Genomic DNA, 18166 nt, shown 5'->3' on the forward strand with positions numbered 1-18166 from the left:
CACCACCAGTGGGATGGCTGTCACGGGGGATAATTTATCAACAGGATGGCCTGATCTTCTGCTGGAGACAGAAGACATACAGTTCCTGTGGGTTCCTGTTGGAAGTCATCCACCACCTGGGATTTAAAAGAGGATCCCAAACAGAGAAAGAGGTTTTTTAAAAAACAAGTAACTCCTGACACAGTGTAAACAAATAAAAAGCTTATTACAAAGAGTAAGGAATACAGAACCTAGCAAGGGAGAGGACTTCTGCACATTTTGCACTCTTTCTGTCTCAGGCCTCTGGTGTGGCTGCCACAATTACTCCATTGTTTGACTGGAAGCATTATCCAGTACTGTCTTGACTAGGAGCTCTGATTCCACAGTAAGTTAAAAAAAAAGGTCTCTTGTGAACAACAGTACTTGACCGACTGGTCATATCTGTGTGCTGGACACGAGAGAAAAGAGTGAATCAGTTCTGCTCACTAAAAAGCCTTTGCACTGTCTGCAGAGAGTCATTAATGGTCAAATGTCTTCTCTGCTTCCAAAGGAACGCTTGACACTTCTTACACAGGGAAAGCTCAGGCTGGCTGCTGAGATTCCCGGCAAAACACACTCTTCATAACTGTTTCTACAGCTTATCAACTCTCTCATCTTCAATTTGCTCTTCAGCCAGCAGGAGACAAAATGAAAAATAAAAGTCACTGGAGCTGACCTCTCATAAGTGTTTTCCACAAGGCTGACTGACTTTGGAGGCTCTGGTAACAGGTAGGGCACGTATCAAGTCAGTCAGCCCAACTCACAAATTTCTCAGTGTTAATAAACTCCTTAGTGTAGCCTCCCACTCAGTGATTCCCTGTTTGTTTTTTTAAGGTGTCTCATGCCTATCTGTTTTCAGGAATTTTGTTGAAATTCTATGCATCTTTGAGGTATCTTCCTATCAAATTTCATTCAAGTTGGTCAGTAGCTTCAAAATGGATGGGGAGATGGACACTGATAACTACATAAAGCTCACCTTCTTCTGTGAACTATCTTCTTTCATTAACAAAATCCAGTTTCCTGCTCAAGTCACTCTCTCTCCCTCTCCAGGACATTTAGCAAATGTCAGTATCTTGACAAGCTCCCTCAGCCTGAAGTAGAGCCAAGAGAGAGTTAGTTTCTGCTTTTCCCATGTTCCTTCCCAGATCTCAAAAATAAATCCCCACAAGCAACAAAACAAACAAAACCCCAAACCAAAACACAAAAAAACCAAACCCAAACACAAAAAACCAAACCCCATGGACCTCTGTTTGAGTTGCCTCTGAAAATTTTATTACTACCTTGCACACACCAAAACTAGAGATGAAATAAAAACACATCACCACTAGAAGTAACAAACTTCCACCCCTCATAGTAATGGAGAAGATTAAAGAGGAAAGAAGGGAGAATCCTCTTCTTTACTGCTAGGAGATCTTTCCTTTCTTGAGGTTCACTCTTTTCTCTGCTAGTCCTGAAGACTGCAGTCAGGAACACAAGGTCTTGATCCTCTATGAGAAAAGGAAAGGTCCCTGTTGTCTCTTATTCCGTAACCCTAGCACCCTGCAACTTGTCAGTCCTGGTAGCTGCTTGCCATGCTCACCTACACCTCTGCAACCCATTGTCAGCAAGATGCACTGAAAATGCTGCTGGCCAAGGCTCTGCACCCTCTGGATCTGCACTGGGGCTCTCTTCTCAATCACTTCCTCATAAGCTTCCTGTGCACTGCCAGTGTTTGGATTTGGTTTACAATATGCCAGTATAAAAGAGCTTGGGAAGAAGGAACTGTCAGAAAACTGCATCTGAATATCCCACACAACCCAGTCCTCACATCCTTTTTTTTCTCTGGCTAGTTTGGACCAACCTCGGGTGATGCCAGGTGGATGGATACTGGCTTAGCAGAGTAGGCCTGCAAACAAGCAGCACCGAAAGCTGCTTCCACAGAAAATAGTCTCTCCCTTCTATTTGCAGGTGTTGTTCAGGGCACAGCATGTCAGGGGGCATTGGCCACAATGGCAATAAATGGTTTGTCCTGTTGCATCAGTCTGCCACCATCACCTACCTCTCTTTGCACCTAGCAAACCCCTGCATATGAACTGCTCTGTTTGCAGTTCCAAAAGCCATTGCACAGACCACAGCTATCATCTAAAAATAATGCTGGAGGTGGTGATCCCACTGATAATCACATCATTAGAGAAGAATCAAGCTTTTCATTGTCCAAGCAGATAAACAGCAGGTCTCTGCAGCACCTTGAGCCTTCCTCTGCAGTCAAACATCTGCTCCTGAAATCACGGAAAAAGCTTCATTTGTGACTGCCACACCAACACACTTCTTTTAACAAGCAAGGTTGGGGCATGCAATTCCTGCTTGGCAAGCCCGTCCTCTCCAGCCAGCTGTTATTTCAGGCACGTTTGTTATGTGCACTCTTCACAGGCCCAGCCACACAATCACCTGTCAGAGCTCCACTGCCACAGCACCTAGGTGTTGGTATCTCAAAATGTCTCAGCTGTAGGCTTTCTAATCACACAGGGGGAATGAGGGATCCAGCTTCCCTCTCAGCATCTCTCAATGAACTCATACAAGAATGCCATCCCTCACCCTGGACTCTTTTCTTTCTGACTCAGAAGCACAGACCAAAACCTGGCACAATCAGGTTGACCAGCAACGTGCAATCAGCATCTCTGCCTTGCCATGACTAATGGCCCTTCCAGGACTGTCACCAGCCCTGCCTCACAGACAGCTTTTAAGATCTCTGACATGCTGAGTCCTTTCCCTCACACTGCAGAAACAGCAGCACAGCTTGCCTGCTTGTCTTGGATTCATGAACCCCTTGAAACAAATGCAAGACAGGACTGTGTAAGAGCCATAAAGTCATTGGTTATATGCATTAATAAGCTCAGAGGATTCCTATGCAGCTAACCAGAAAGGGCAAATTCTTACCCTGTAAAGCAGGGCAGCTTAGATCAAAGGAATATCCCCAAACCTGGTACCAAGTACATGTTGTCAGGAGACAGAACAAAAGGCCACGTGCAGCTCAGCATTAGTGAAACTGCTGGATATGCCTGACAAGGAGACCTTTGCATAGGCACAGCCACAACCACAGGGCACATCAGCGACAGCACTGCATGGAGAAGTAGGCCACAGGATCATTAGCCCAATGATAACTTTTTGCCACAAGCAAAAGTCTATTCAATCCTGCCAATCCTCACAATGTGACTTAAAGGGGAAAAAAAGGCAAAAAGAAAAGGTGGGCAGTGTTTGCATTTACTAAATATATTTCCTGTTACCTCAGAGGATCACCATATGGAGGATCATAAAGAAATACAAACTGCTATCAACATTAATGCTTTTCTAATACTAAGATGAAGGTGAACGTCAACATAACACTAAGTTAATACAGATTGACAGAATCATATAAAAGAGCAGAGTTTCCATTTTTGCCAGCAGAAAAGCAGCTGTTGAAGATGCTTAGAGGAGCAACACTTCTGGCAATCAAAGTGAGGGTTCAGTGGGTGTTTTAGCTAGGTCTGAATAACTGCTGCTGAAATATGGCCAAACACTGAGTGCATCCATCCTCTGCCTCCCGAACAGGGCTGATGGCAGATCACCACTTTGAGCAGGATCCCTGCTGCAGGGCAGCACCTCACACAGCACAGCCACTGCTCAGGTACACTCAGTACTGCATGCTCCCACTAGCTAGATGTGGCTGACCTGGACCAAAAGGCTGGGAGGATGGAAAAATCTCCAACCATAGCAAAACAACTCTGGCAGATCAAACCTTCCAAGTTCCCTTCTGGCACGCCACAACTCTGCAACAGTTGCCTCAGTTCGTTCTTAAAGAGGTGCTATATTTTTGTTAACTAATATTTGCAGGGTGGCAATGAAATCCTCAGAAAGGCAATGACAGGTCCCAATCACAGAGATGCTTTGACTTCAATGAAGAAATCTGCCACTTTCCTCCCCAGAGCTCACTGGACATTTTCAGACCAGGCTTTCCATCTGCTGCCCAGCTGCAGAGATGCAAGTTGAAAGTCTTACAGCATTTTGTGTAATTATGAGTGCAACTCACAAATAAAACTGAATCAGTAGGAAAGCGTGCTATACAGATGAGACACCAGAATTCACACTGGTATAATCATCACAGAAAGAGCAGTCCTTAACCCAGTCTGCAGTTATTTAGAGGTTCCTGATCTGAGCAAGTACACCACGTACTTTGATCTCTGCTGCCTCCTGCCAAAACTGTGGATATTAGCAAGCCAAAAAATCAAGAGTCACAAAAATATGGCAGACAAAATACATCCTATAGTTACACAAGCAGCTCTCCTCTTGGAGGAACCTGATGCATTTCAGGAGACACAGAAGTGCAGTTGTAACTAATTACCTTTACCTTAATCCAAAACACTGTTTTAAACTTTACAGATGAGGAGCCTGTTACATGAGAATTGAAACTTTGCTATTCAGTTCACAGACTACCTGAAGTGATGCTCTGAAAGGGCGTGGATCCAGCCAAAGCCTTGGATGAAGCATGGTAACTCCACACTGGTGCAATCAGAGCTGTGGTCACAGCCTTGGACAGAAACTCTGTTACAGGGGTGTTAGCCACAGTGGCAGTCACGCTGAGTTATTCCTTAAAGCAAGGATCTGTCCTCTTTGTCACATATGATGAATCATGCCTCAAGTCACACTACTTCAAGCAAACTCCTTAATTTGGTATTAAATCAGTCCCTAAGATGAACATGCTTCTGCCAGATTTTGGCTCAAAACCACCTTATTAGAGAAAGATGGATTCCACAGACTTGTCACATAGTTAACATTCACTTAAATCTCTTGTTTTTAAAGAAAACAGTAGTTGAGAAAACTATGTGATAATTAAGCTGCAGCCATGGGAAGCAGATAGTTAGTTGAGACAGTCAAATAACCTTTTTTCTGTCCTGTAGAGGCAAACTACAATAGAAAAATGATTAATATTTTAAGTTTTTCATTACAAATTTTATCCATTTTGAAATTTTATTCATCTTGAAATATATTAATTTCTTATTTCCTTCTGCCTCAAGGCGAGAGGAAGCACATAGCTAAGGTGTGCTGTTAAGACTCTACTTCTATAGCTGCTACTGAACACAGCTAGATTTCTTCTTCCTGTGATGTTTATCCTGATTTTATTATAATATAATTGGAATACTTCTGCCTGTAATCTATTAATAAATGCTTCCACTTGAGTTAACCAAGTTTTGTGCTCTGATTACAAGTGAAACTGCAATGAATAGTCAAGGAGACAGATAAACTTGGACTAGGGATAGAAGATAATATAATAGCTCATCATTTTCTCTGCAATCCACCTTAGTTAAAAGAAAGGTCTTAGACAATCCTGGGCAGCCTGGACTTATTTTAACCTGAAAAATCAGACACTCCTGCAGAGCACAGTGTGTTCTCCTGAATGTTTGTTCAGTGCTAGGCAGTACAGCTCCACCTCCTGAATTATTTAAAGGACACATTTCTTGCAGCCCAGCCTAAGACCACCAGGTCTGTGGTGCAGTTCTTCCAGGCAAGGGGGCACAGACCCTGAGCAAGAAGCTCTCCCTGCCAGCAGACACAGCCAGGACACAGCAAATGTCTGCAAGGCATGTGGAAGTAGGCAGCAGTCACCAGAGGCAGCAAGGGCAACAGCACTCTGGAGAGGACAAGAGACAAATGCTGTCAGGGTTTCAGGTACAAGCAGGTCTTCTCTATGAACTCACTGGCTCTGATGAAATCAGCCTCTAAGGCAACACCAAAGCAGATAAGTTTTGTTACATGTTCATTTCTCAAGATCCTACATTACCACTCTGGTTTTTGAGTGGGCAGCTGTCAATCTCCAGTGTGCAGATAATACCAGCCTTTTGACAGACAGAGTGTACATTTAAGATCTAAAAAAAGCTGTGAGAGTTTTATATAGACAAACTATGGAAAGGCAATGAGTAAAAGATGCATCCCTATCCAACTGCTCTTAAAGAAAACGTAGGCAGCCAAAGCTGTTCTCCCCCACTCTCATGTATTGTACCACTCAAGACATATTATTTTAGGATTATTTCTGGTGCACTGACTAGAGAGTATATCCACAAGTCACAAATGCCACTATTCCACGTGAAATCCAGATGTACAATTGCTTCCATGCCCTCCTCCTTTTTTCTTTCCTCCTTTTCTACTTCCTGTTCATTTGACTAATGTATAAAATGTCTGAGGCAGGGAGGATCTTGCACAGTCTTCAGAGCAGGTATGACATTTTTATTAGCATGTATGGGGCTGTAGAGACTCAGAGCTACCATACAGGTAATTCTACCACCTGACCACTGCTCACAGCTGGGTACCACAACAACCAGAGAGCAAAATGGTTCTGAGATGTGCTAGTTTATGTATCTCGGCCTGCAGATGAAATGGAGCAAGCACCAGGACTTCCATCTATTAAAGGCAGTTGAGACAATGTGGAAAACACACAGTTCAACACAATCCTGCATCTAGCTCCCTAGGGCAGCAACAGCCAAGCCTTAGCCTCAGCGTGGCTGAAGGGGATTTGGGATGGCTCTACAAACAGCGAATTACACAGCTTTTAAAGTAGATCTGGTGCTCTCAACATCTTGGAAAGAAGAACAGAATTCAAAAGAGGCATAACATCTATAATCGTAGATGAAATCCTCGTCTCCTCCTTCTGCAGAAGTATTGAGAAGTGTTTTAGAGCATGCCTTCCAGAAGGACACATCCATCTGCATCCCTGTGACATTAAGCACAATGCACACCATGGTACCTGTGACCTACAGTCACAGATCAGCATCTCACTATCTCTGACCTTCAACAAATGCAAACTGTAATCTGTACTTTATACAGAATACACCATATCAAACCAGAAGTCATCATATTCCACCCATGCTCTCCACGGGATGAAAAGACTACTGACTCCATGAACCATGACATCCAGGTCATGGCACAGGTTGCTTGGCCAAGTGCAGTCCTCGCTGAGTGTCACTGAATACCTCAAGGTGGGAGAAGTTACAGGTGTCTACACTGCTGGACTCAAGACCACCACTGGAGATGTGAACAGTACATACTGCAGCATAGACAGGAAACAGAGGAAAGAGATGAAAAAGAGGGAGCCAACTTCATCAAAACCCTTTCCAGGCATGACAAAAGTAGTAACCGGGTGGTTAGAGCCTACAAAGACAAGGCCTGGGTCCCCTCATCCCAGCTGAAACACGCTCCCTCTTCCTTCCTGCTGCCCACAGGTTTGCACCGAATATCCTTCTCCACTGTTTCTACCACGGGAAGATCAGCTCACCTGTCCTGGGCAGCACCACACAAGTCCCACTTTCCTCTTCTGGCCAGCTGCCCCACTGCCACCCTCCGGCTCACTCCAAACCTCCTTCAGCCCTGTCGCCTCACAGGTCACCTTGCTCCCTGTCACCACCCCAAAAGACACCCGCACCTCCACCGCAGGCCCCTGCGCACTTGCCAGCTCCAGCCTGCTGCCCTCACCACAGCCACCTTTCCCTTGGTGTCCAGTCAAACACCTTTCTCTTCGTCCCGCAGCCGCTCTGCCGCACAAAGCCCCTGCAAGCGGCACTGCCAGCCGTGCCTGGATCCCTACACCACCTCTCCATTCCTACGGCACACAGGAACCCCCAGACTCGGAGCTCTGCATCTCCTCCAGCTTCACTCAAGTCACGGGGCTCCCCAAACCTTAGGCGGGCCCCCAAAAGCCTCTTTGCCCGGCACCTCATGCACACCCTGCCAGCCCCGCCAGACCCCTGCCCCAAGGGCCGGCAAGCCCCCGGCACTCACAGCCGCCCCTTTCCCAGGGACGCAGCCCCCCGGCACGGCACGGCGCGACCCCAGAGCCCCCCGAGCAGCCCCTCCGTACCTGGGCGGGCTCCGCGCCGGCGGGCAGCCCCTCGGGCAGGGCCTGGAGCAGCAGCAGGGCCATGGCGGCGCGGAGCCTCCTCGCCATCCCCCCCACCCCCCGCTCCCGCCTCCCCGGCCCGACTGCGGCCCGGGACGGGAGCCCAGGGGCACCCCGCGCCCGGGCCCGCCCTCGGCACTCGTCTATTGGGCGGCCGAGGCGGCTTTCGGCTTGCCATTGATTCAGCGCGATGTCGCTTAGGGCGAAACCGGGAGGGGCGGGGTATGCGCGCAGGGAGCTGCCATCGTGAGTGTGGCACGGCGGGGAGAGAGCCGCCGGTCGTGCTCGGGCCGCCATGTTGTGAGTGGCGGAACTGGCTGCAGCGGGGTGCGGGGGCTGCACACACCTGCCCCCCACAATGGAACCCCGTGAGCGCAGCTGGGCACTGCGACAAGAGGGTTCACAGGCATCCTCTTCCACAGCCTCCCTGTGGCCACCAGGCACTCATCCTCCATTCAGCTGGTCACTCCTGCTCAGCATGAGCCCTGCTCAGCCTCCTCCCCACTGCATTCACCTTGTCCCAAACCCCAACCCTGGGGCGCAGCAGGAGGTGCGGCATGGAGGAGGTGCTGGGATGGCAGCAGCGGCGTGGCACTGGACTCAAGGCGTCCAGTGGGGAGCAATGTGCTGGTTCCAGCACCACTGGGACACATAAGCAGCATGGAGGAGAGGATCTCCCGCTGCGGCTGTGTCCCAGCATGTCCCCACACAGTGATCGTGCACACTGCCAGTAGGAGTGGGGGCATGGGCACTTGGCATTGATTCACAGCTGGGGAGAGACAGCCCGTGTTTCTGGGGCAGTGTCGGAGGGTTTCTACACTGCCGCTCCCAGCATGCCAGACAGCCTCCACGCTGGATTGGCATGATGAGGTTCATCAGATGCTCAGATAACACATTAAGAAAGGCCAGGGAAAAAAAATTATTTGGTAGCTTATCTCCTGCCCTGGCTTTTTTCTATCCGAATCAGCTCACCTGCCTGCTGCTGGTGCAGGACTGCAGGTGTTCACCCATCACACCCATCACAGCATGCTGGCTCCTCTTCCCGTGGCAGCCAGATCCCAGCCTCCACCGGCCCTTGGCCAAGCCCTCCCGCTGGGACTGCCAGTGCTTGAGGGAGCCCAGCAGCCTCCCCAGCCCCTTCTCAGGCTCTGCTGCAGACCGACGTGACATCTCTGGTGTGGTTACCATTTGAAGTGAGGTCGTGAATATGCTGGAACACTGACATTTCCGCCACACACAGGTAGTGAAGGAGCTTTATTCCTGTTCCCAGCTAGCCCTGAAATTAGGCACAGCAGGGAGAAGGCATGGAGTTCACGGTAGCACAGGACAAGCCCAGATCAGGAGTGACTCATTGCTGGAGAGCAATTAACACTTGCTGCTCTTCCCAAGCAGGGATGCTTCTGACTCTGACTTTGCTATGAGATTTCCTTCCTGTTGCAATGGGAAATGGAGGCCAGGCTGGCCACAGCTTGGCAACGACTCCTGTGCTCCCTAGTGAGACCAAGGCAGGCTGCGGACTTACTGTGGTTTTGGGGAGGGCTGGTAGGCACTGGCTGCATGTGCCAGTGACCATGTCCAGAGTGATATGAGCTGTTGAGATGACTTGAATCCTTGGGGGGAGATTCCAGCTTCAACCTAGAAACCTAGAAACCCTGCTGAGCTGAACTGTCAGCTGGCATAAATCCATGTGGATCTGAAGAGGGAATCCGCTGCTATAAGCTCAGAGAGGCGGGAGGGAAGGTCTGTCTTGAGGATGGCTTGCCAGTTCTACAAGCCCAGAGCAAACCTCTTACTCTGTCCATAAGCAATAAACTGCGCCATGTCCCACTCCCCAGGGCAGGGGAAGAGCTGATGCGAGATGGCAATAGCACTTCAGGGGGTCTCTGTGCTCCATTGCCCTCTAGTACAGCTGGGGACAGGAAAAAAGGAGTGGCCAAACAGCTGAGGCTTTGCTGCCATGGTCCCAAGCTTGGCTTTGTGCGGCTGCTGCCCCAGAATCACTGGCCACAGAGCTCCCTGCCCTGCCAGGACCCCTCCAAACTGCCAAAGCAGGACAGGTGAACAGCAAGAACAGGGAAAGGGCAGTTTTTGGGTGCTACAGCACATCATTTTACAGACATCGCCATGTTCCCAAGCATGGCAGAGGCACCTTGGACCCAAAAGACTGCTACAGGTACTTTTCTGAAAGTCCTCACAGCTGTTTTGGGTGTAGGACAAGAGCAGCATGAGCTAAGGAGCTTAAGAGCAGAGAGCAGAGATGTCTCCTTGTAGCTTCTCTCTACTCCCAACAGGAGTGACATCTGTTTCACTTCATGTGCTTATCTATTACTTTAATTGTGCTTTAACAAGAGATCTGATAACGCTCAGGGAACAGATACACAAGTTTGAACATGTTTTCCTACTTTCTGCTCTGCTATTAATTATTTCAGAGCTCTTTTACAGCTTTCGAGCAGTATCTACATGTAGTTGGAAACGTTATCCTTTGTATGTTGCAGCTTTGGCAGAAGAAAACCTGGCACATCTGGCACAGATGCAGCTTGGTACTTCCAGAAGTACCTTTTGAATTTGGCTGTTCTCTCTGAAGGAGCAGAGTGGGTAATGTGTCTCTACTCAGGCATGTGGCTGATGTGAGAATGCTGCTGCCCTAGAGATCCAACAGGTATCCCTGACTGGAGGGAGGAGCATGGATCATCCACTGGGCCATGGTGCTCTCAGAGCAGCCATGGCATGTGGCTTTGTTAGAAACACGCTTGTACCACCAAGGGATGTTCATGAGCAGAGAGCCTAGATGCAACTGATTGAAAGCAAGGGCTGTAGTCCAGGACTTGGGCTCCTTTGCCCTCCAAAGTAGGCTGGAGCACATTTAAGCTGCTTTCCTTTGGGGTGGGAGAGGTCTCATGGCAGTCAAGATAGCATCATGAAACCCTGCCTGGCCATGAAGATAAACAGCACCCATGGGTGTAGGGAGAGTCACCCAGTGTCATTGTCCCAGGCCCCACAAGAGGATGAGTGTCACTGTGAGCACAGCACAATCACCTTTTGTCACAGCTTGCCATGGGAATTTGCAGCCCCAAGAACCTCCTGGGGAAGGCTGCCATTGAATACCTAAGGATTTCAGAGCTCATGCCATCCCTTACACTTTTCCTCCTCCTGGCTCCTTTGCTCACCCTGATGCTGGGTCAGTCACACCTTTCCCTCTCAAGGCAAGCATGAGACCCTCATACCAGCCCAGCCCAGAGAACCAGAACCAGAGATCAGCCAGAACAACAACACCCACAGCTGTTTTTTAAAAATCACCACATTTATTTTTCAACCTTCCTCTGTTGTTTGCAGTGCTGCTATTCAGAGCCTGAGTTAATGCCTTGATAGCTCTGTGACAAGAAGGAGAGGAGCTACTGGAGAGTGTTCAGTGGAGGGCCACAATGATGATGAGGGATTTGGAGCATCTCTTATGCGGAGAGACTGTGAGAGCCAGGCCTGTTCAGTCTGGAGAAGACTGACAGGGATCTCATCTATGCATACAAATGTCTCACAGGCAGGTGCCAAGGGCTTGGTGCCAGGCTCTTTTTAGTGGTGCCCAGTGACAGGACAAGGAGCAATGACCATAAACTAAACCACAAGAAGTTCCACCTCAACATGAGGAAGAAATTCTTTACATTGAGGGTGGAAAAGCACTGGAACAGGCCGCCCAGGCAAGTTGTGGAGTCTCACTCTCTGGGGATACTCAAAACTCACCTGGATACATTCCTGTGTAACCTGCTCTAGTGACCCTGCCTCAGTAGGGTGGGCTGAAATAGATGACCTCCAGAGGTCCTTCCAACCCTAACAATTCTGTGATTTCTCTGTCTTCTTCCCCATGTCAAAGGGGACACAGAGACAATTGTTCCCTAAAGCTGCAGTTTCATGATTCTACTGGGGGGATCAGAAATGTAGGACAAGGGTGACTGCTCAGACAAATGAAAAAATAGAGCTAAAAACAATTAGCTATTTCTTTCCTGGATTGTGGCAAACACAGAGTGAGTAGAACCTGAGAACAAGGAATGAATAGTCCAAGCATTGGTCTCTGGACTATGGGATGGTCACTCTCATGGTTCAGGAGAACAGGTCACTTCACACCTGCTAAGACAAAATCCAGTTCTTGGGAAGAGGCTACTGTGGTGGTTTAAGGCAGAAATGTGGTTTGGTTGCTGGTATAGTGGCAGGATATCTGCTTTTGGAGGTAGAACTGTGCTCTGAGCCCCAAGAGAGAGAGCCTCCTGCCTCATGGGGCCAAACCCAGTGAGGCCCAGACAGGCTGGGCCAAAGGAAGGCACAGGAAGCACAGGCGTCCCTCAGGGCAAGAGGGACATGGGAAGGTTGAGACATGGCCAGCAGCAGATGGCTCAGGACAAGCCAAAGTGCTGCAAGCTGCACATACAGAGTCAGTTCCTGATTCCACAGTGGAAGAAGGCTGCAGAGAAGGTGCTGGGTGGGGGAGAAGATCTGGGCTGGACTGTGCTGGGCTGTGCCTCTGACTCTGCTCAGGAGACATGGGATTGGTGATGGCAAGAGGCCAGAGGGGTGCAATGGCTCCTGAGGTAGTCTCCATTCACAGTCCTTTGTTAAAATAGACGTATGGCACTTTGTCCCCATGCTTGGCCATGATACTGTCACGCAGCTCCACCTCAAGGTCAGACAGTGCAAGGGAACTGTGGAGAGAGGGGGATACACACTGAGAGCCACGATCCTCCTCCCCAACCACCAGTTAGGCCACCCTCCCTCCCCATTGGAGTTTGAGGTCCTCTGCAGTCCCTGGGGTCTTGCAGGCTCATGGCAAGACCCACCACCCTTCTCTCCTAGTGCTGGAAGGCAGAGAGCTGCCCATGGAGCTGAGTGTCCTGTTGCTCCCAGCACAGAGGAGCTACAGGCTTTCCTGCTGCCCTGGGCACCAGCGTGCACAGGCAAGAACTGCCTTGGGTTGAAGGGGGGGTGCCCATCATGCTTCCCCTGGAATGGGCAGAGAAGGATTAGGGGAGGAGGAAGGCTCCCGAGATCCCAAGCAGGAGGGGGAAGCAGTGAAACAGGTACCATCGCTGGGGGAAGAGGGCGCAGGCTGCCGGCACCATGAACAGGAGGCTGTGGGACAGAAAAGAACAGAGCATTAGTCTTGGAGATCCCAGTTTGTTTGCCCTCCAGCCACAGGGATTTCAGCCCAAGAGGTGCTGCTCACACCCCATGACTCCCAATAACCGGGGAAAGCCCAAGCTGAAAGGTAAGCAGTTTTGCAGTCCCTTCTGGGAAAGCGGTATTTTTTCAAGCATCTCTTTGGAGCCATACTCCAGGCACTCACAGGTGGCTGAGCAGTGAGATACTTACAAGCCCCCACAGAGCAGCACCTGCAGAGGCCCGTGGAGAACCCGGATCCGCTGCAAGAGAAGAGCCAGGAATGAGTCCCTGGCCTCACCATGAGACCCACTCACAGGGTGGGCAGACTTCTCCCCTCAATAGTGCTGAATGCCCAACACCTCTGGTGTGCACCACGAACCCTGCCAACCCTCCCACAGCCTCCCCATGTCACTTGAGAGGCCATTGGTGTATCAATGACTGAAGACAGGAGCAAAGCAAGCCGGGCTCTGCAACTCCCCATTTGATCCCAGCATATCAGCAGCTGGGAACCATGGCTGGGGCACCACAGAACCCACTGGCAGGAGAAACATGAACTCACCTGCATAAAGGGGAACTTCTCCAGCCGCTCCATGATGATGGGCAAAATAACTAGGTACAGAGAGCAAAGGTCAGAGCAAAGGGTCTCAGGAGCAGAGGGGGTGCCAGGCTGTAGGGTGAGGGGCTAGGGCTAGAGAGCACGAGATGCATCCTTGTGGGGCCAAACTGCCATAGGAGCACCCCCTTGTCTCCCAGGCTGTGGTTTGGCATGGTGGGGGGTGGGGGCTTGGGGGCCTCTGATGGGAATGGCTGGATGGAGAGAGCAAATGCCATCTGGGACACAGGGCCACCCTCCCTCTTCTTCATGAGGGAAACTGAAGCAAGGGAGGGCAAGTGGCAGGTCCTGGAGAGTCCCCAGTTCAGCTGCACGCCCTCCTGCCCCACACTCACTCATGCCCGGTGCTGCCATGGTGATCCTGGAGAGCACAACCTGCGCGATGCCCTTCACCGCCGCCCTCTGCAGGCAAAATCAGCGGGTGAGCCCTGGCAGCGCCCTGCCCCAACCCAGATCCCCATCCCCGGACTCACCCTGGAGCGGCCCAGCTCGTTGTTGTTCTCATCTGTCACTGTGATCCCGTTGATGATCTCCCTGAAGGGGACAGACAGCCGTGAGTGGAGGACGGGATGGCCAGGAAAGCACGAGGACACAGCACCGGGGTGAGGGGGTGCCAGGGGAGTCCTCTTTGCACAGCAGCCCTGGATGCCCCCAGGGCACAGGGCTCCAGCACCCCGGGGCACTGCGGTCCCCAGCCCAGCCGATGCTGCCATCTTCAGGGCACAGCTGTGAGCAGGATCTGGCCTTGCTAGGGACAGACACTGCCTGGGATACGCAGCTGAGCCAGGGGACAGTCCCTCACAGAGCACCTGAGCTCCTTGTGCCGTGACTTGTGGGGAACCCCGAGCAGCAGAGACACGTCACCACAAGGACCCCAAATACGGTGTCCCAGCATCAGGACATCATGGACTGGGGTTCTTCCACGACATGCAGGAGATCTTCGGGTCTGAGGAATCTTCCAGCAAAGATTCCAGAACAGCTATCCTCAGCCAAAAATCCCCCTCCTGCTCTAGGTGGAGGCTGAGCCATCCCACCCAGCACCCTCCACCACAGACACAGCACTGCAAACGCACAGAGCGCAGTTCACCTCCCTCCAGCTCCCAGGACGGGAATCCAAGGCAGGGAGGCCAGGCAGCCCAGGAGCCTGGCTGCCACCAGCTTGCATTTGGAGGGAGCTGGGTCCCTCAAGCGCCCCAGCCACATGTGACACTTACTGTTGCCGCATCATGGGGATATTGACACAGTTGGCGGCAGCCACAGCTGCAAAGGGGACCCAGCGGGCCAGCAAGGGGGGGGCTCGCTGCGGGAAACAGGCTGGCATCAGCACAGGAGAGCAGGATGTGCCCACCTGCCCTAGCTGGTCCTGGCCTGGCATACCTTGGTGTAGAGGTTGAGTCCCACGGCGGTGGCCAGGGCTGCACCGGTGGCCGTGACATAAGCCACCCCAATTTGCCTGGACAGCGATTTCAAAGAAGGGAGACGACAGAATCACCAACTCTGACTCAGCCCCGTTCCTTCTGTGCCCAAGACACGGCATAGGGGGTCTTTCAAGGGCATCCAGGGGTGCACCAAATGGACACACTCCATCCTGTGGGGCCTGCTCACCTCAGAGAGATGGGGCAGGCAGCATTGCGGTTGGTGTAGTTGACAAAGGCATTGAACGACTGGTTCACCCACTGCCAGAAAATCACAGCAGGCACTGTCCTGCAGAGGAAAGGGACCGGGAGAGCACCCAAGCGCTGTCAGGGACACCTAACCTGTGCCCATGGCCAGGCTTGGCAGGGAGACAGCCAAGATATCCACAATCCACTCATCATGGTGTCTCCAAAGGGAAACTGAGGAACTGTGGCAAAGTGACAAGCCAGTGGCAGAGCTGGGAAATGATCCCAGGAGTTCTGGTTGCCCTGGGGAGCATAGGAAGGGGGGGCCCAATCCTGCAAAACACTTGGGCAGGGGTGGGAGACAGCTCTCAGCAGGGTGGCAGCCATCCTCTGCTGGGCTGAGATAAGCCTTTGTCAAAGTGAGCAGCAAGGAGGGGACACAGGGGGACAGAAGTGGCTCTGGGGAACGAAGGTGACTGGGTGTCTCAGGGATACTGACCTGGGGCAGAAAGGGACACAGGGAGATGTGGGGCTAAGCATGCTTTGGAATGCAGGGGGTTGGAGAAGGGAAATGCAGGGAGCTGGGGATGCTGAAGCAGCCTGGCCGGGGAGAACATTTGGTCCTCAGTTCCAAAGACTGCTATGGACCATAGACCAAGAGCAGGAGCCAAGTAGGATTTGGTTGAATTAATCATTAACAGGGGCTCTGGGAAGAGCTCAGTTGAGCTCAGGGTGAGGTGAGACCATCCCCAGCCATGCCAGGGGGATCTGTGATGCTTCTACCACAGGCTGGGTGCTGGGGACAGAGCCCAGAGACATTGGGCTTGACCAAAGGACAGAGGCAAGCTCAGCAGCCAGGGGCATACCTTGGGCAGCACCCAGCCCCAGAGGAGGCAGGCTGGCTGTGCTCTGGCCACTGGGGACCTCGAGAGGGGCTGGGGGCTGTCAGGGCTGTCTCCAACCTGGTGTACCCAGGAGCTCACCGATAGAACTGGAGCATGCAGCCAGTGATGGCCATGCCCCCCGGCACCTGGAAGGACATCCTCCCAATGAAGTTCATCTTCTCACCGCTGTCAGGGTGGAAGGCTGAGTCGTACAGCTTCTTGGCATAGAGCAGCTGCTCCTCGCTGCTTCCTGGTGGCACCAGCCCGGCCCTGCAAGCCCAAAGCCCATCAAGGGAAGCTGCACAGACCCGCCAGCACCTGGCACTGCTGAGGCACAGAGCTCCAGGCACCACATGAAAGACAGGGGAAACATCTCCTGAGAAGGATGCATGTCCCAGCTTGAGGCTCCTGGGAGAAGCCTGGGAAACCCCCCCAAAACTACCTAGAACAGATGTTACATCACAGCAAACCTGCGTGGGAATGACTGCCTCCATCCCCCTGCAACACTGCACAGTGGTTGGGATGGCCATGAACACAGGGATGGCACCTGTCCCATCTGTAACCCTGCCCCTCACCTGCAGCTCTCCACCAGGGCCTTGGCCCGGTCCAGCTCCTCCTCCGGCACCAGCACTGTCCGAGGGTCGGTGATGTTGAGGAAGTGCTTCAGGCGCCCCACAAAGGTGCTCTGGTCCCAGCGTGGAGAGTCGATGTTGAAGCCAAGGGAAACTGTGGCCATTTTGGTGTAGGTCTGGGCAGGGGGAAGAGGCTGCTCAGTAGGATCCTGTCTTGCTTGCTCATTGAGTGCACGCCTGCCACGGCCACAGGAACAGTCAGCTGGGTGAGAGCCATGGCAGGTTTATGTTTAACAAGACAATTGGACTTTCAGCAGCCCTGAGCCCAGGTGGCCTCTGCACTCCTGCTATCAGCAGAATACTACAGTCAGGGTGCTCCTTCACACATCACCCTGCTTGCCTGGAGTTGCCCCACTTGTGCTGCACCCCACAGCACCTGGCACCCCCTCCTCAGGGTGGCATGGTGCTACACAGCACGGTAGAGCCCAGCTCAACCCTCCACAAGGCTGCCCTGCAGGCACTCCTACAGGGGCACTACTCTGCAGCCCCCGTGTGTGCAGAGCACAGGAGCCCCACACTGTGCTGTGCCCCCCATGGCACCATCCTGCACATCCCTCTAATGCTGCTCTGCACTGCCATGGCATTGCCCTGCGTGCTCCCCAGGGTGCTGCACCACATGCTCACTGTCGCACAGCACAGAATCACAGAATGAATTAGGCAGGAAAATACTTCTGGGACCATTTGAGTCCAACCTATGACCAAACACCACCATGTCAATCACAGCATGGCATCAAGTGCCATGTTCAGTCTTTCCTTAAACACTTCCAGTGATTATGACTCTATCATCTCCCTCGTCAATCCTTTCCAGTATCTAATCACCCTTCTGTAAAGAAATTCTTACTAATCTCCAATCTGAACCTCCCCTGGTACAGCTTCAGACTATAGCCTCTCCTCCTCTTGCTGGCTGCCTTGGAGAAGAGGCCCATTCCCACCTGGCTACAACCTCATTTCAACGGTAATGTGATGAGATTCCTTCGAGCCTTTTCTCAAGGTTAAACACTCCCAGCTCCCTCAGCCACTTCTCATAAGACTTGAGCTTTAGACCATTCACTAATTTCCTTGCCCTTCTCTGTAAGGCGCAGCACAGCTCGGCACACCCCAGGCTCGGCCCGGCATGGCACAGCCCCGGCACACCCCCGGCTCGGCACGGCCCGGTTTATGTCGGCTCGGCACGGCCCGGCGCACCCCCGCCCCAGCCCAGCCCGTCCCGTCCCGTCGCGTCCCCACGTGTCCCCACCTGCGGTCCCAGGCCCCTCTCCCGCCCACGTGTCGCTCACCCGCCCCGCGCTCCGCCGCGTGGCCGCCCTCAGCCAATCACAGAGCCCCGGGGGGCCGCGCCCACTCCCCCGGCGGGGCCGCCCCGGTACGCA

At 52.1% G+C, this 18166-nt stretch overlaps 2 protein-coding genes across 8 annotated transcripts in view; both read right to left on the minus strand.

The window, feature by feature from the left end:
- The window catches only part of WBP1L (WW domain binding protein 1 like), a 59369-nt gene extending 51270 nt beyond the window's left edge, over positions 1-8099 (minus strand). The window contains exon 1 of one of the 3 annotated variants that reach the window (XM_063405396.1): positions 7883-8099. In XM_063405396.1, the coding sequence (XP_063261466.1) occupies positions 7883-8099 (217 nt within the window). Of the gene's footprint in view, positions 1-994; positions 1110-7882 lie in introns of those variants that run through there. The other 2 variants (XM_063405397.1, XM_063405399.1) reach the window with 2 other exon arrangements.
- A 3104-nt stretch (positions 8100-11203) lies between these two features.
- SFXN2 (sideroflexin 2) lies at positions 11204-18160 on the minus strand. 5 transcript variants are annotated; one of them, XM_063405402.1, is made up of 12 exons: positions 18074-18160; positions 16740-16998; positions 16264-16434; positions 15285-15383; positions 15057-15132; positions 14894-14979; positions 14153-14213; positions 14015-14081; positions 13626-13675; positions 13277-13326; positions 12989-13036; positions 11204-12609 (listed from the first exon to the last, which is right to left on the minus strand). In XM_063405402.1, exons 2-12 carry the CDS (start codon positions 16898-16900, stop codon positions 12510-12512), a joined length of 969 nt encoding a protein of 322 aa, XP_063261472.1. In that variant the 5' UTR covers positions 16901-16998; positions 18074-18160; the 3' UTR covers positions 11204-12509. The 5 variants fall into 5 exon arrangements, with proteins under 5 accessions (XP_063261472.1, XP_063261471.1, XP_063261474.1 ...); XM_063405401.1 differs by having other exon boundaries at positions 18034-18123; XM_063405404.1 differs by having other exon boundaries at positions 16740-16973; positions 18074-18092.
- Between the last annotated feature and the right edge of the window lie 6 nt (positions 18161-18166).

This window comes from Prinia subflava, chromosome 9 (genome assembly GCF_021018805.1).
Source record: "Prinia subflava isolate CZ2003 ecotype Zambia chromosome 9, Cam_Psub_1.2, whole genome shotgun sequence".
Lineage (NCBI taxonomy): Eukaryota > Metazoa > Chordata > Aves > Passeriformes > Cisticolidae > Prinia > Prinia subflava.

Bases quoted from the DNA above. Each gene is read 5' to 3' on its own strand.
- SFXN2 (XM_063405402.1), bottom strand. From the start codon at position 16,900: ATGGCCACAGTTTCCCTTGGCTTCAACATCGACTCTCCACGCTGGGAC. The intron at 14,214-14,893 runs GTAAGTGTCACA...TGTCCCCTTCAG, and splicing joins ATCCCCATGATGCGGCAACA to GGAGATCATCAACGGGATCA. The intron at 13,327-13,625 runs GTGAGTTCATGT...CTTCTCTTGCAG, and splicing joins AGAAGTTCCCCTTTATGCAG to CGGATCCGGGTTCTCCACGG.